Consider the following 17,126-nt stretch of genomic DNA (forward strand, 5'->3'; position numbering starts at 1 on the left):
ACTGTAACATTAATGTGTAAATAGCGAGAACTAAAACAACAGAATAACCACACAACAAGCTACACTCTATAACAACTGCAACATTAATGTGTAACTAGCGAGAACTAAAACAACAGAATAACCACACAACAAGCTACACTCTATAACAACTGTAACATTAATGTGTAACTAGCGAGAACTAAAACAACAGAATAACCACACAACAAGCTACACTCTATAACAAACAACTGTAACATTAATGTGTAACTAGCGAGAACTAAAACAACAGAATAACCACTCAACAAGCTACACTCTATAACAACTGTAACATTAATGTGTAACTAGCGAGAACTAAAACAACAGAATAACCACACAAGCTACACTCTATAACAACTGTAACATTAATGTGTAACTAGCGAGAACTAAAACAACAGAATAACCACACAACAAGCTACATTCTCTATAACTAAAATAACTGTAACATTAATGTGTAACTAGCGAGAACTAAAACAACAGAATAACCACACAACAAGCTACATTCTCTATAACTAAAATAACTGGAACATGAACGTGTAACTAGCGAGAACTAAAACAACAGAATAAACACACAAACAAGCTTCACTCTATAACAACAGAATAAACACACAAACAAGCTTCACTCTATAACAACTGTAACATTAATGTGTAACTAGCGAGAACTAAAACAACAGAATAAACACACAAACAAGCTACACTCTATAACAAACAACTGTAACATTAATGTGTAACTAGCGAGAACTAAAACAACAGAATAAACACACAAACAAGCTTCACTCTATAACAACTGTAACATTAATGTGCAACTAGCGAGAACTAAAACAACAGAATAACCACACAACAAGCTACACTCTATAAGAAACAATTGTAACATTAATGTGTAACTAGCGAGAACTAAAACAATAGAATAAACACACAAACAAGCTTCACTCTATAACAAACAATTGTAACATTAATGTGTAACTAACGAGAACTAAAACAACAGAATAAACACAAACAAGTTTCACTCTATAACAAACTACTGTAACATTAATGTGTAACTAGCGAGAACTAAAACAACAGAATAAACACACAACAAGCTACACTCTATAACTAAAATAACTGGAACATGAATGTGTCTTTATTAAGAACTAAAACAACAGAATAACCACACAAGCTACACTCTATAACTACATAAGCAGAAGTGAAGCGACTGGAGAATCATTTAATACACAATGTACCTAAGGTATGAATTAAAAGACCAGACATCAGTCAATGTCCTCAAAGTCTGAATTAGAAGACCAGGCATGATTCGATATAGGTGATACGAAAAACCATGTAATAAATAATATTATTCAATGCGAAAAGAATCACAAAATGAGACATTAAATCTGTTACGATTTTCCACAACCCTGTGTCTCCACTGTAGAGGTTTATTGCTGTATTTAATCAACATAATATTGTAGTTATATCATACTCTTTAACATTCCATAAAGCCCTAAATATAGTGCAGTCCACATTCGGATCTTGTTATTATTAACAATATTATGAAAATATGCAATAATTATTTAAATTAAATACTCATAAGATAATCTTGCAAAATTATTTCAATTGAAAAACTTTTAAATAACGGTAATAGAATCTTAACCATTTTAATAACTGTAAAAACAGAAAAAATACACTTAGAAGTCAGATTGAATTTTATCGACTACATACTGGCACTCGACTATAATTAAATAATAGGAACGCATGATCTTTATGCGGAGAACAGGAAAAGGAAACAAATTAGAGTTCAATTTCATCTGTGCTACTCTTTAATGCCTTTTCTAAGCCTATTTGAGCCACTTTTATTTAACAGGAGCCATTTTAATTTTATATCATATTGTTTCATCAACTTTCCATGAAGTACGATGTCACTTTCGGAAGTGGCGATGTCACTTTCGGAAGTGGTAACTACATGTTACTTTATAATCTACCTCGTCCTATTCTCTCGTAAGGAGGTGGAGGGATGCTAGTATCCCATTGAGAAGTTAACACGTTGAGACCAATGCCCTAAAAAAGATCAACATTTATTCAGTTACATTCAAGTTATTTCAAATAGGCATGACTACCAACTAAATATATTAATAAAGAAAAACACTTGCATAACACAACTTGGAACATTTTCTACATCTCTTGGTTTAAGAACGACCACTGTAAGGAACGTCTCAAACGTTTACTAGAAACAACTTTAAATATTCAACATCGTAAAGATTTTAAATTGTTGAATCAATATTGCGATTCAGAACCATGTTGGTTTTTCATGAATATGCTTATTTTCATTGTTTATAGTTTAATAATATATTTAAACATGGAGTTTTATTCACGATTTCACTGATTTTAATTGTGGGTTTTGCTCAAAACTGTGCTAATTTTAAAAGAACTTACGTTAAAATAATATCAGGTTTTGCAATTTAAGATAGCAATCTTTAGTTTATATGAACCATATATTTACATGCGTCATGTAGACAGCTTCTTCGTAAGACGGTGGCGGTTTCTCAGAATAAGCAACTGACGAAGATGGGGTAAGTACAGTAACATCTTCAGTTAGTGGGTTACCTGCAGACTGCCTTTGTACAACCGTTGATAACTGGAGTCTGGCAGAAGCTCTGGTAGAAAACTGTTGTCTCTGTTCTTTCCACTTTTTCCTGGAATACAAAATGCACATTAAAACTCAATTGTTGAAAATAAACAAAATTAACCAATCCGATTTTAATTAATTTGAACTGAATTTTTTGGAGATATTTAGTGAAGACAGTTCTCTCGCTCTCTTATCACTGTGGTTGCGAAAAGTGATTTGAAGTGTTAAGGTGACTGAAACCGTCAGCGCACCACAAGCTTAACGATTATGCACAAAAAGAACATGAAAGTCTCTAAATGAGACGTTCAGAAACCGTTTAGAACTACCTTGGTAGATACTGTGTAGCAAGTCAAGTACAAATATTAAAGAACATGAAAGTCTCTAAATGACACGTTCAGAAACCGTTTAGAACTACCTTGGTAGATACTGTGTAGCAAGTCAAGTACAAATATTAAAGAACATGAAAGTCTCTAAATGACACGTTCAGAAACCGTTTAGAACTATCTTGGTAGATACTGTGTAGCAAGTCAAGTACAATAATTAAAGAACATGAAAGTCTCTAAATGACACGTTCAGAAACCGTTTAGAACTACCTTGGTAGATACTGTGTAGCAAGTCAAGTACAAATATTAAAGAACATGAAAGTGTCTAAATGACACGTTCTGAAACCGTTTAGAACTACCTTGGAAGATACTGTGTAGCAAGTCAAGTACAAATATTAAAGAACATGAAAGTCTCTAAATGACACGTTCAGAAACCGTTTAGAACTACCTTGGTAGATACTGTGTAGCAAGTCAAGTACAAATATTAAAGAACATGAAAGTCTCTAAATGACACGTTCAGAAACCGTTTAGAACTACCTTGGTAGATACTGTGTAGCAAGTCAAGTACAAATATTAAAGAACATGAAAGTGTCTAAATGACACGTTCTGAAACCGTTTAGAACTACCTTGGAAGATACTGTGAAGCAAGTCAAGTACAAATATTAAAGAACATGAAAGTCTCTAAATGACACGTTCAGAAACCGTTTAGAACTACCTTGGTAGATACTGTGTAGCAAGTCAAGTACAAATATTAAAGAACATGAAAGTCTCTAAATGACACGTTCAGAAACCGTTTAGAACTACCTTGGTAGATACTGTGTAGCAAGTCAAGTACAAATATTAAAGAACATGAAAGTCTCTAAATGACACGTTCAGAAACCGTTTAGAACTATCTTGGTAGATACTGTGTAGCAAGTCAAGTACAATAATTAAAGAACATGAAAGTCTCTAAATGACACGTTCAGAAACCGTTTAGAACTACCTTGGTAGATACTGTGTAGCAAGTCAAGTACAAATATTAAAGAACATGAAAGTGTCTAAATGACACGTTCTGAAACCGTTTAGAACTACTTTGTAGATACTGTGTAGCAAGTCAAGTACAAATATTAAAGAACATGAAAGTCTCTAAATGACACGTTCAGAAACCGTTTAGAACTATCTTGATAGATACTGTGTAGCAAGTCAAGTACAAATATTAAAGAGCATGAAAGTCTCTAAATGACACGTTCAGAAACCGTTTAGAACTATCTTGGTAGATACTGTGTAGCAAGTCAAGTACAAATATTAAAGAACATGAAAGTCTCTAAATGACACGTTCAGAAACCGTTTAGAACTACCTTGGTAGATACTGTGTAGCAAGTCAAGTACAAATATTAAAGAACATGAAAGTCTCTAAATGACACGTTCAGAAACCGTTTAGAACTATCTTGGTAGATACTGTGTAGCAAGTCAAGTACAATAATTAAAGAACATGAAAGTCTCTAAATGACACGTTCAGAAACCGTTTAGAACTATCTTGGTAGATACTGTGTAGCAAGTCAAGTACAAATATTAAAGAACATGAAAGTCTCTAAATGACACGTTCAGAAACCGTTTAGAACTACCTTGGTAGATACTGTGTAGCAAGTCAAGTACAAATATTAAAGAACATGAAAGTCTCTAAATGACACGTTCAGAAACCGTTTAGAACTACCTTGGTAGATACTGTGTAGCAAGTCAAGTACAATAATTAAAGAACATGAAAGTCTCTAAATGACACGTTCAGAAACCGTTTAGAACTATCTTGGTAGATACTGTGTAGCAAGTCAAGTACAAATATTAAAGAACATGAAAGTCTCTAAATGACACGTTCAGAAACCGTTTAGAACTACTTGGTAGATACTGTGTAGCAAGTCAAGTACAAATATTAAAGAACATGAAAGTCTCTAAATGACACGTTCAGAAACCGTTTAGAACTATCTTGATAGATACTGTGTAGCAAGTCAAGTACAAATATTAAAGAACATGAAAGTCTCTAAATGACACGTTCAGAAACCGTTTAGAACTATCTTGGTAGATACTGTGTAGCAAGTCAAGTACAAATATTAAAGAACATGAAAGTCTCTAAATGACACGTTCAGAAACCGTTTAGAACTACCTTGGTAGATACTGTGTAGCAAGTCAAGTACAAATATTAAAGAACATGAAAGTCTCTAAATGACACGTTCAGAAACCGTTTAGAACTATCTTGGTAGATACTGTGTAGCAAGTCAAGTACAAATATTAAAGAACATGAAAGTCTCTAAATGACACGTTCAGAAACCGTTTAGAACTATCTTGGTAGATACTGTGTAGCAAGTCAAGTACAAATATTAAAGAACATGAAAGTCTCTAAATGACACGTTCAGAAACCGTTTAGAACTACCTTGGTAGATACTGTGTAGCAAGTCAAGTACAAATATTAAAGAACATGAAAGTCTCTAAATGACACGTTCAGAAACCGTTTAGAACTACCTTGGTAGATACTGTGCAAGCAAGTCAAGTACAAATATTAAAGAACATGAAAGTCTCTAAATGACACGTTCAGAAACCGTTTAGAACTATCTTGGTAGATACTGTGTAGCAAGTCAAGTACAATAATTAAAGAACATGAAAGTCTCTAAATGACACGTTCTGAAACCGTTTAGAACTATCTTGGTAGATACTGTGTAGCAAGTCAAGTACAAATATTAAAGAACATGAAAGTCTCTAAATGACACGTTCAGAAACCGTTTAGAACTACCTTGGTAGATACTGTGTAGCAAGTCAAGTACAAATATTAAAGAACATGAAAGTCTCTAAATGACACGTTCAGAAACCGTTTAGAACTATCTTGGTAGATACTGTGTAGCAAGTCAAGTACAATAATTAAAGAACATGAAAGTCTCTAAATGACACGTTCAGAAACCGTTTAGAACTACCTTGGTAGATACTGTGTAGCAAGTCAAGTACAAATATTAAAGAACCTGAAAGTGTCTAAATGACACGTTCTGAAACCGTTTAGAACTACCTTGGTAGATACTGTGTAGCAAGTCAAGTACAAATATTAAAGAACATGAAAGTCTCTAAATGACACGTTCAGAAACCGTTTAGAACTATCTTGGTAGATACTGTGTAGCAAGTCAAGTACAAATATTAAAGAACATGAAAGTCTCTAAATGACACGTTCAGAAACCGTTTAGAACTATCTTGGTAGATACTGTGTAGCAAGTCAAGTACAAATATTAAAGAACATGAAAGTCTCTAAATGACACGTTCAGAAACCGTTTAGAACTACCTTGGTAGATACTGTGTAGCAAATCAAGTACAAATATTATGTCTAGTTGCTTTCAAAGTGTTCCTGTCCACTTATCCTACTTCTGACTATCATAATATTCGACATTCCTTACCAGATGAAATCGTTCGTATCTCAACTGAAAGCTAAACGTAAAAAGATAATAGAAGAAGTGTAAAAGGTTGGCAGTTGCTTAATTAATAATGTGGTTTCATTGATACACGCTTAATTAATAACGTAGCTTTATCGATAGATACTTAATTAATAACGTGGCTTTATTGATATATACTTAATTAATAACGTGGTTTTATTGATATATACTTAATTAATAACGTGGCTTTATTGATAGATACTTCCTGGGGGTAAGCCTTTGTACTAGCTAGTATGGAAACTTTAGGATGCTTTATTGCATTCTAAAATTTATCAATTTACACATGAAAACTTCTCTCGAAAAATATGTCTGAAAGGGAGAGCATGTTCGGTGTTGACGGGGATTTGATTCTGCGACCCTCAGATTAGGAGTCGGGTGCCTTAACCACGTGGCCATGCTGAGCGCCAAGTAATAAGAAGTAATGTTAATCACGAAATAATATAACGACAATATACTAACGTTTAATACCAGACATTGTTACAAGTTAATAACCATATAATATAACGACAATATACTAACGTTTAATACCAGACATTGTTACAAGTTAATAACCATATAATATAACGACAATATACTAACGGCTAATACCAGACATTGTTACAAGTTAATAACCATATAATATAACGACAATATACTAACGTTTAATACCAGACATTGCTACAAGTTAATAACCATATAATATAACGACAATATACTAACGTTCAATACCAGACATTGCTACAAGTTAATAACCATATAATATAACGACAATATACTAACGTTTAATACCAGACATTGTTACAAGTTAATAACCATGTAATATAACGACAATATACTAACGTTTAATACCAGACATTGTTACAAGTTAATAACCATATAATATAAAGACAATATACTAACGGCTAACACCAGACATTGTTACAAGTTAATAACCATATAATATAACGACAATATACTAACGTTTAATAAAAAGACATTGTTGTAAGTTAATAATCATGTAATATAACGACAATACACTAACGGCTAACACCAGACATTGTTACAAGTTAATAACCATGTAATATAACGACAATATACTAACGTTTAATACCAGACATTGTTACAAGTTAATAACCATATAATATAAAGACAATATACTAACGGCTAATACCAGACATTGTTACAAGTTAATAACCATATAATATAACGACAATATACTCACGGCTAATACCAAACATTGTTACTAATGTGTATGATTATTCACTACATAATAATTATTTAATATAAAGCTCGTGTACAGATTTAATCAAACATTGATTTCAATAAAAAAAAGTAAAGTTTATTCGCTTTCTACTTACGACAGTAATCTTAGAAATAACACGAATAACACTGATAACAAGATGATCCCTCCTAATGTCGAAAAAATGGCAGTAGTTAGGTTACTCTTGTCAACTTCTTTTGTCACTGAAAATAACAAAATAAATAATAAAGATTTCTCACGAACAGTAGAGATATAATTTGTTATGAGGCAAGTAGCAGTTGCTCCAAGCCTCGGACTTTACACTGTATACTATAATCGCGTATAAGACGATTGGTAACAGGTGCTGAAATTGTTTTAGACTGTATGGTTTAGTTAGAAAGTAGTGTTTATGGTTTCTGTAATTAGTTTTGGTCCATCCATATGGTTCAGTTAGAAAGCAGGGTTAATGGTTCTTGTTGGCTACGTGTGTTCTTTAACAGTTTCCAATATTATATATTTTTAGTAATTGTTAGGATTTTTGTAGTTCTGGCATTGCTACACGTATACTAGAACTAATTTTGTCAATGCACACGAAATTACCAATGATAAATGCTCGTTTGATGAGCGTATGGCGTTGTGAATTGAAATAATATAGCTGTGTGGGATTATTATTCTTACCTTTGTAAATTCTGGTTATAAGTTATATAAAAATGTTTGTGAAAGTAAGTAGATCAAAGCAATTACTTAAAGTCAGGGTGGCAGGTATTTTGATTACTTAAAGTCAGGGTGGTAGGTATTTTGATTACTTAAAGTCAGGGTGGCAGGTATTTTGATTACTTAAAGTCAGGGTGGCAGGTATTTTGATTACTTAAAGTCAGGGTGGCAGGTATTTTGATTACTTAAAGTCAGGGTGGCAGGTATTTTGATTACTTAAAGTCAGGGTGGCAGGTATTTTGATTACTTAAAGTCAGGGTGGCAGGTATTTTGATTACTTAAAGTCAGGGTGGCAGGTATTTTGATTACTTAAAGTCAGGGTGGCAGGTATTTTGATTACTTAAAGTCAGGGTGGCAGGTATTTTGATTACTTAAAGTCAGGGTGGCAGGTATTTTGATTACTTAAAGTCAGGGTGGCAGGTATTTTGATTACTTAAAGTCAGGGTTATTTTGATTAAGTCAGGGTGGCAGGTATTTTGATTACTTATAGTCAGGGTGGCAGGTATTTTGATTACTTAAAGTCAGGGTGGTAGGTATTTTGATTACTTAAAGTCAGGGTGGCAGGTATTTTGATTACTTAAAGTCAGGGTGATTACTTAAAGTCAGGTATTTTTTGATTACTTAAAGTCAGGGTGGCAGGTATTTTGATTACTTAAAGTCAGGGTGGCAGGTATTTTGATTACTTAAAGTCAGGGTGGCAGGTATTTTGATTACTTAAAGTCAGGGTGGCAGGTATTTTGATTACTTAAAGTCAGGGTGGCAGGTATTTTGATTACTTAAAGTCAGGGTGGCAGGTATTTTGATTACTTAAAGTCAGGGTGGTAGGTATTTTGATTACTTAAAGTCAGGGTGGTAGGTATTTTGATTACTTAAAGTCAGGGTGGTAGGTATTTTGATTACTTAAAGTCAGGGTGGTAGGTATTTTCAAATTTACAGAAATCTGTTAGTGTCTAGTTTGTGAGTTTGATTAATTTTAATTATAATATAGTTTACGTTAAATTGTGGGCATCAATATGGTAAAAAAGAATACTCTTCCTGTAGCTTTTGTTCTCTTAGTACTATTTACTGTTGCTCTAGTGTAGTTACGTTTATACAACGTCCAAGGTGAACAGAACACTTGTTTTGTACAGAGGTGCTTCCATCTCGCGGTCTACTAAGTAAAACGTATTGTAGAAGAGCCAAGAAATATCTTCTATGCTGAAACAATTTTTATTGGCATTACTTCCATAATCCTGGTACACCACTGTAGTTGTGGCATTTGTGGGAAATTTTAGTATTTTTGCAATTTGTTTGGATGAGACCTTTGTATTTTCTTTCAACTGAGTATTGGGTTGTATTAATGTCAGAGGATAATGGTAGTTCTATATTAAATGTGGCTTTTAATATGACATTTAGGCTAGTGTTCTTTATGCAAGAGGATTATGGTAGTTATATGTTCCATGTGGTTTTAATATGAGATTTAGGCTAATATTTATGTAAGAGGATATGTATCAAGAAGGAAACTGTAATGAAAAAATAAATTATTTTTATAAAAAGGTTTAGCCTGGCATGATTTTAAAATTAGTTATTTTTTCCAAACCAACAAAAGGTTCAAAGATACATTCTTTACAGCCATCTTCCATTGTACGAAGTGTTCAGAAAAAAAAATGGTATGCATATATAAACATTAAAGCAGTTAGTGGTCCAAGCAAATACAAAAACTCACTATAAGAAGGTATTAGGTTTTCAGCTTTATTCTGAAAAGGAACTGCAAGATAATTAACAACAGAAAATGCATTCCTATTCACTTACCTTGTTTACATAGACCATTTACAGGTCTATAACCCAAACGGCAGTTGCATTTAAAGTTGTAACATGTAGCAAATAAATCATAGTTGCAGTCGTCATTCGTGACACAAGGTTTACCAAATAAATCTGGTGGGTAAACAAAATTACAGTTATATGAAAATATATCATATGAATGACAAAACAAACAATATAATTGAAAGATGAATAATTTACACTACAAACAACGATACTATTTACTTTATTTCTTGTTATAAAATCGCAGTATATTTAATATATGTAGCAACAAGATGTTTCATATTCCACAATGAGCCATTACACGTTATGAACATTGATCTGCGAGTGGTTATATGTATTGATTTGTAGTTATGGTAGATGTTTCAATGATTTTACTGTCTGTCCCGCAAGTAAAGACAACTCGCACTATCCTGATGTGTAAAGTGTTTTCAAAACTTTCATTCCTTGTACGTGGAAGATCTGTATAGTAAAGTAACAGCTGGGCAATAACACCAGAACATGTGTTAATTAAGCATATTGCCTTTATTCACAAAGCAGAACCTACCATTAATAAAGGAACCTTTGAATTTTGAAAAAAATGTCTCAATGAAATCTCGGAATTTCTCTTCTGGTACCATTAGCAAGACTACAAATATGGTTCACAAATTGAACATGCACAAGTTACCGCCCTCATCTCGAAGTAACTGGCTGAAGAAACTGGAATATTGGCAATCTCATTCCATCAATTATCTGCCAAATTCCTTGGTGCATCTCAGAAATTACAGGCCTAAAACGTTTAAGCATTTCATGGAAAACTGCGTAGAAAGAACGAGATCATATCAATATGGTTCTTTTCAGGAGACCCAGAAACAATTACCATTGTTAAGGAACAGAAAAAGCAGAAAAAACAGTTTCCGGTAATAACACGTTGAATATCATTCGTCATGACGAGAAACCCATTTTGAAGTAAAAATGTCTTATCAACATTTCGACCTTCTTAGCTCATCTCTAGGTTATTGTTCTGTATTTTAATTAGTTTTAATACCCATACCAGCCGTCTTGAGAATACATTTTTACGTTGAATATCAGTCTTAGTTTCCAGGAGACGTACCAAAAAACTAGAATTTTCTTTTCTGTTCAAGTCTTGCACGAACTCTCAGTTACAATGCTAAATTTGTACTCCAAAGGCTATAGGATATAAACCTGGTGCCGAACATGGTCGCCTTGGTAACGCTATAATGTCAATCCCACTACTCTTTGGTAAAGAGTAGCTCGAGAGTTGGAAATGACTGCTGTAGGAAAGCTGCTTTCCCTTTGATTGCTAATTAAGAATTAGGGACCGCTTCCTTAGTGGGTTTTAATAAAGAAACAAATTTTCGTGTTGTATCATATAATGTACAACAGAAGCTCTTTTGTAGAATCTACGACTTCATTACTGAGTAGTGGGCCCAATAAACACATTAAACTGATGATTACAGAATAGTTGGCCCATTAAACATACTCACCAGATGAATACAGAATAGTGGGACAATTATTCATATTTATCTGATGATTACAGAATAGTGGGACAATTAATCACATTTATCCGATGATTACAGAATAACGGGCCTATTAAACATATTTATCCGATGATTACAGAATAGTGGGCCTATTAAACGCACTCTTAAGATAATTACAGAATAGTGGGCCCATTAAACATACTCAATGATATTTATCCGATGATTACAGAATAGTGGGCCTATTAAACATATTTATTTGATGATTACAGAATAGTGGGCCTATTAAACATATTTATCTGATGATTACAGAATAGTGGGCCTATTAAACATATTTATCTGATGATTACAGAATAGTGGGCCTATTAAACATATTTATCTGATGATTACAGAATAGTGGGCCTATTAAACATATTTATCCGATGATTACAGAATAGTGGGGCTATTAAACATATTTATTTGATGATTACAGAATAGTGGGCCTATTAAACATATTTATTTGATGATTACAGAATAGTGGGACTATTATTCATATTTATCTAATGATTACAGAATAGTGGGCCTATTAAACATATTTATCTGATGATTACAGATTAATAAGCTTATTAAACACATTTATTATTCATTTATTTAATCTTTAACAACATAACATATGAAGAGGTTAAGCAACATTTACTTTTTACTTACCTCGCTTTAGTTTCAGTAACAATGGTTTTTATACAACTTATAATTATATTCAACAAAAACAGTTTTCAGATAATATCTGATCGGGTGCAATAACAGTGGCAGGCCCGGCATGGCCAAGCGTGTTAAGGCATGGGACTCGTAATCTGAGGGTCGCGGGTTCGCATCTCCGTCGCGCCAAACATGCTCGCCCCTTTTAGCCGTGGAGGCGTTATAATGTGACGGTCAATCCCACTATTCGTTGGTAAAAGAGTAGCCCAAGAGTTGGCGGTGGGTGGTGGTGACTAGCTGCCTTCCCTCTAGCCTTACACTGCTAAATTAGGGACGGCTAGCACAGATAGCCCTCGAGTAGCTTTGTGCGATATTCAAAAACAAACAAACAATAACAGTGGCTTAAATAACGATTTTGTATAATACCAGTCTATATGCGGTATCAGAGACTCTCCGATAATTACTACGGTTATCTTTAATCTCAGAATATGTAAGTCACTGTTGTTGAATCTTGCCAGATATTACGTGCAGGCGTCACTGATATTGGTCATAGACGGATACCTCAGATAATAACTGTCAAGTTTCAACAACAGTGACATAAATAACATCAGATTAAAGGTAGCCTTAGTGATATTATACAAGTCTGTATCAAGTACTAGTGACTCTTCGATAATAACAGTAATATCTGGCAAGATTAAACAATAAAGAGTAACTTGTAAACTCTTACATGACAGTGAGCCACAGTTTCAGGAGCGTCGCAATGATCTTATATGAACACGTTTTCCTACGACAATATTGTTATCGTTTAAGACAAGAGTTATTTAGTTTTCATATTAACAAACGTAGTAGACCCTGCTTTTGTTATTATAATAAAAAACTATTTTTTAAAGGTAGTTTCATTGTCTTCAAGATTACATCAACATCTATACATTGTTTCGTAACATTCACATAGAGGCCCGACATGGCCAGGTGGTTGAGGCACTCGACTCGTAATCCGAAGGCCGTGGGTTCGAATTCCCGTCACACCAAACTTGCTCACCCTTTCAGCCGTGGGAGCGATATAATGTTACGGTCAATCCCACTATTCGTTGGTAAAAGAGCAGCCCAAGAGTTGGCGGTGAGTGGTGATGGCTAGCTGCCTTCCCTCTAGCCTTACACTCTTAAATTAGGGACGGTTAGCGCAGATAACCCTCGTGTAGCTTTGCACGAAATTCAAAAACAGACAGACATTCACATAGAACAGCAGATAATTATTCAAGGTTATTGTATTTCTTAATTAACGGATTTAACCTCGAATGATAAAATTTATCTACGAAAATTTAACAATCTTTTTGTGTGTCTGTTGCAACATAACGGATCGGTACATCAAAACATGGAGCCAATTAATATTTTATTTTCATCCATAAGTGAAGTAGACGTTGTGTACTTCGACCTACACAATCGGTATAATTTTGAACGAAACATTGTAACTGCGAACAGTAAGTAGCTGACGTAATATTTACTTTAAAATATACATATCTCGAACGTTAACTACCATATGCAGAAAGTAATAATAAAAATCAGGGTATTTCATGACAGTACGAAAGTTAGTTTATCTTCAACAGTTACGTACTCAGAGAAAATGTTTGATATAAAAACGTACCTTTCCATTCTATCTCTAGCGATTCGTCAGAATTGTCAGTGTCGTCAACTTCGATGTTGCTTGCCGTAACTTCTAAAGCTGACCGATAAACAAAAACAGCCATCAAAACTGTTGCGCATAAGCACATGTTTAAATGTTTACGTTATTCAAACCTCCATTTTACTGAAACACTAATTTTCTTTACTGTATATACGATTAGAAAATGATATTTTCCATATTAAACGACAAGGGATGTACAGCCAAGGTGGTGTAAAACTTCTAAATATGTAGGTTTTTATTGTGCTGACAAAACAAGTAACTGCAAGATAAACATTCACTCCGAAAATGTTATCACCTACAAACAAACACAGTTTGTGATTAGGTATGTGTGTATTTTAATGGCATTTTCACGGAAAAAGATATCACCTACAAGGGTAAAGGTTGTGATATTTCTCAACATATAAAAGAACAGCAGGACTTTAGCCGCTATCATTAATACTTAAAAAAAACTCGTTCTTCAGAACTTTAATCGTTAATATATTGAAAAACACACAAGATATTTCTACAGGACTTCGCACTTAAAGTATCTGGATGTTATAGGTTACCAATTAAAGAAACGACCTCATTTTCTAGAGCTTTAAATTTTATAAATACCTCAAAAACTTTTCCGTGACTTCAGAGTTGTTAACTGAATTAAGTACTCGAAAAATTATTTTCGAGAATTTCAATCGTTATAATTAAATTGAAAACATGAAACAAACCTGTTTCTACGTGACTCTACACGTTATTCATACTTAGATAAACAACAAACAAATCTATTTTTGCACATGAAAAACATTCTCAGAACTTGACCAATGATTGATTGGATTAAATACTTGACATAACATTTCCCCAGGACATAAAACGTTAATATTTTAAAAGCAAAAATATTTCTCCATATTCAAAAAACACCCTTTCTAAATACTTAATTGGATCAAATACTTAAAACAAATTGTTCTTGGGTCCTTTCCAATATTTAATTACATTAAATATTTAACAAAAAACAGTAACAACTACACAAATATTTCCAGGACTTTGTTATTAATAATTGACAAAACTTTCATTACAACTAAAAACACTCTTCGACAGGAAAACAATATTTTTTCATCTAGTGATTAATGGAAACAAGCAAGTCTTGCATGCTTGTAAAATGAATATTTCATGAAATACTTCAAGGACAGGTTTAACTCAGCTTCTCATAAATCCCCTATGATAAAACTGGATTTCATCAAAGTTAGAAAGTTTTTGTCACAAGAGAGTACAAATTCCAAAGTTATGTAGATGTACAGAAGGGCTATACATGCTACTGACCAATGATGTGCACAACTGAATTACAGGTCATTCATCACGATTGTATTCTGAAGTGTGAAACGCTAATTAACCAGGTAACTACAGAAACCTGCAGGTGAGTCCAGTTTTTGTCACATACATAAAGGATGGAACCTTCACTAGCTTCACTCGGACCGATCACTTTAATAACATTTGTAAAGCAGCCCACCAACGCATTGCGTATTTAAGGCGGATCGGAGGCACTCATGTTGGATGTTCACCGGAATCCATCCTTACTATTTATAAAGCATATATCAGGTCACTTATGGAATATGGATGCATAGTCACATGCAACATGTCACATAATATCTCTAACAAACTAGAATCCATACAATTCGGGGTGATCAGATTAGCCTATAGAATACCTAAATACATTCCTTATCATACCTAGACTCCCTGCAGGCATTACCTCAAATAAATTCTTGGATTCATAAACCTGCTGTTAAATATTACAGGTCTGCTAACGTAAGAAATTCTCTCACGAAACAGTTCTTTAAATTAGAAGCCACATCAAGTACTTGGTGCATCCATAAGTCTCCTTATTATGTCTCTCACACCTAAAAGTTTTGGTATATGTACTAACCTTATTTTCTGTTTCAGATTTTATCTTTAGTTCTCCAATTTTGCGGTAAGCTCAGGCACTTCCCAATTAAACTGAACTGGGAAGTGAAAGAGAGTTTTCTCTGGGTACTCCCATTTCCCCCACACCAAATTAAACTAGGCATTAGATTTATAGATCCATACTGCCCTGAATGTCATTAATCGGTCGTTGATTTTGTGGTAATCCGCTTGAACTGGGTGCTCGTGGTTGGTTTTTCTGCCTGTGCCGGCTTGCCTTATACCGCGGTTTCAGTATCTCAGGTGTTTTAATTACTATTTGTTTAATAATAATAATTTTTATTTCAGCTTATTTATCAGAAAGACGAACTTTCTCTTCACCCCCGGTTAATCTCTATCTTCAAAAGGAGAAGTTCAAACCGAAATTTCTGTCAGTTTTTTTGTTTGTAGCTTCACTCGAACAGGAAGAACGCTCTACAGTGATAAATGACCAATGACAACAAGAGACAGAATGCCATACCTTCTATATAATACGGGTCTTGTAAGGTGGAAAAACACCAAAATGAGTTCAAGAATAAATAGTTTAATATTTATCTTAGGACTGTTCCAGAGATTTTACAGTCCAGGAAGGAATCAGTTACAATTTTTTTTTTAAATGTTCTTAGATATTAACTTAAAGGAGTATGATGTTAAGCTATTTGTGCTCTGCCCACCACAGATATCTAAACCCAATTTCGAGTCTGTTACACAACTCTCACAAATTTTAACTGATATATTATAAGATACACGTACTTAACTAAACACAGATCTACTCAAGTCTCACAAACTTTAACTGATATCTTACAAGATACATGTACTTAACTAAACCCAGATCTTCTCAAGTCTCATTAACACTTTAACTGATATATTACAAGATACACGTACTTAACTAAACACAGACCAACACAAGTCTCATTAACACTTTAACTAAGATGCAATATGGTTAATTATTAAAATTGTCAGTAAAGAGAATACATAAGGAAACCACTGCATGGCATTTTTTTACAATGTGAAAAACAAATGCACCAGAACTTGTTCCCTTCGAGAAACAGATAGAAGCAATCTATTAAACTCAAAACTGTAACGTGTACATTGTCTAAAGCACATTTGAAACAAGACATTCTCACTGTATGTTAACATTGCTGAAACAAGAAATATTGGTTCTTGCCAACAGTCTGGTACTGTGACATGTGATATATAATGTGAATAGTTTTTTTATAAAGTATTTTTATTTTTCCTTAAAATTCACATTCACCTGTGTGGATATACTGATAAATCATAAACATGTTTGTAAT

At 33.6% G+C, this 17,126-nt stretch overlaps 1 protein-coding gene across 2 annotated transcripts; it reads right to left on the reverse strand.

The window, feature by feature from the left end:
• Positions 1-1,384: 1,384 nt before the first annotated feature.
• On the reverse strand, positions 1,385-15,939 carry LOC143242064 (uncharacterized). Of its 2 annotated transcripts, XM_076485422.1 has the most exons (5): positions 13,888-15,939; positions 10,084-10,206; positions 7,697-7,802; positions 2,489-2,681; positions 1,385-2,046 (listed from the first exon to the last, which is right to left on the reverse strand). In XM_076485422.1, exons 1-5 carry the CDS (start codon positions 14,012-14,014, stop codon positions 1,960-1,962), a joined length of 636 nt encoding a protein of 211 aa, XP_076341537.1. In that variant the 5' UTR covers positions 14,015-15,939; the 3' UTR covers positions 1,385-1,959. The 2 variants fall into 2 exon arrangements, with proteins under 2 accessions (XP_076341537.1, XP_076341538.1); XM_076485423.1 differs by lacking the exon at positions 10,084-10,206 and having other exon boundaries at positions 13,888-14,180.
• Between the last annotated feature and the right edge of the window lie 1,187 nt (positions 15,940-17,126).

The sequence above is a fragment of the Tachypleus tridentatus genome, unplaced genomic scaffold, assembly GCF_004210375.1.
Source record: "Tachypleus tridentatus isolate NWPU-2018 unplaced genomic scaffold, ASM421037v1 Hic_cluster_1, whole genome shotgun sequence".
NCBI lineage: Eukaryota > Metazoa > Arthropoda > Merostomata > Xiphosura > Limulidae > Tachypleus > Tachypleus tridentatus.

Coding starts and splice junctions, on each gene's coding strand:
- LOC143242064 (XM_076485422.1), bottom strand. CDS start 14,014: ATGTGCTTATGCGCAACAGTTTTGATGGCTGTTTTTGTTTATCGGTCA. Junction 10,207..13,887: donor GCTAGAGATAGAATGGAAAG/GTACGTTTTTAT, acceptor TTTACCCACCAG/ATTTATTTGGTAAACCTTGT. Junction 7,803..10,083: donor AAATGGTCTATGTAAACAAG/GTAAGTGAATAG, acceptor TGTTATTTTCAG/TGACAAAAGAAGTTGACAAG.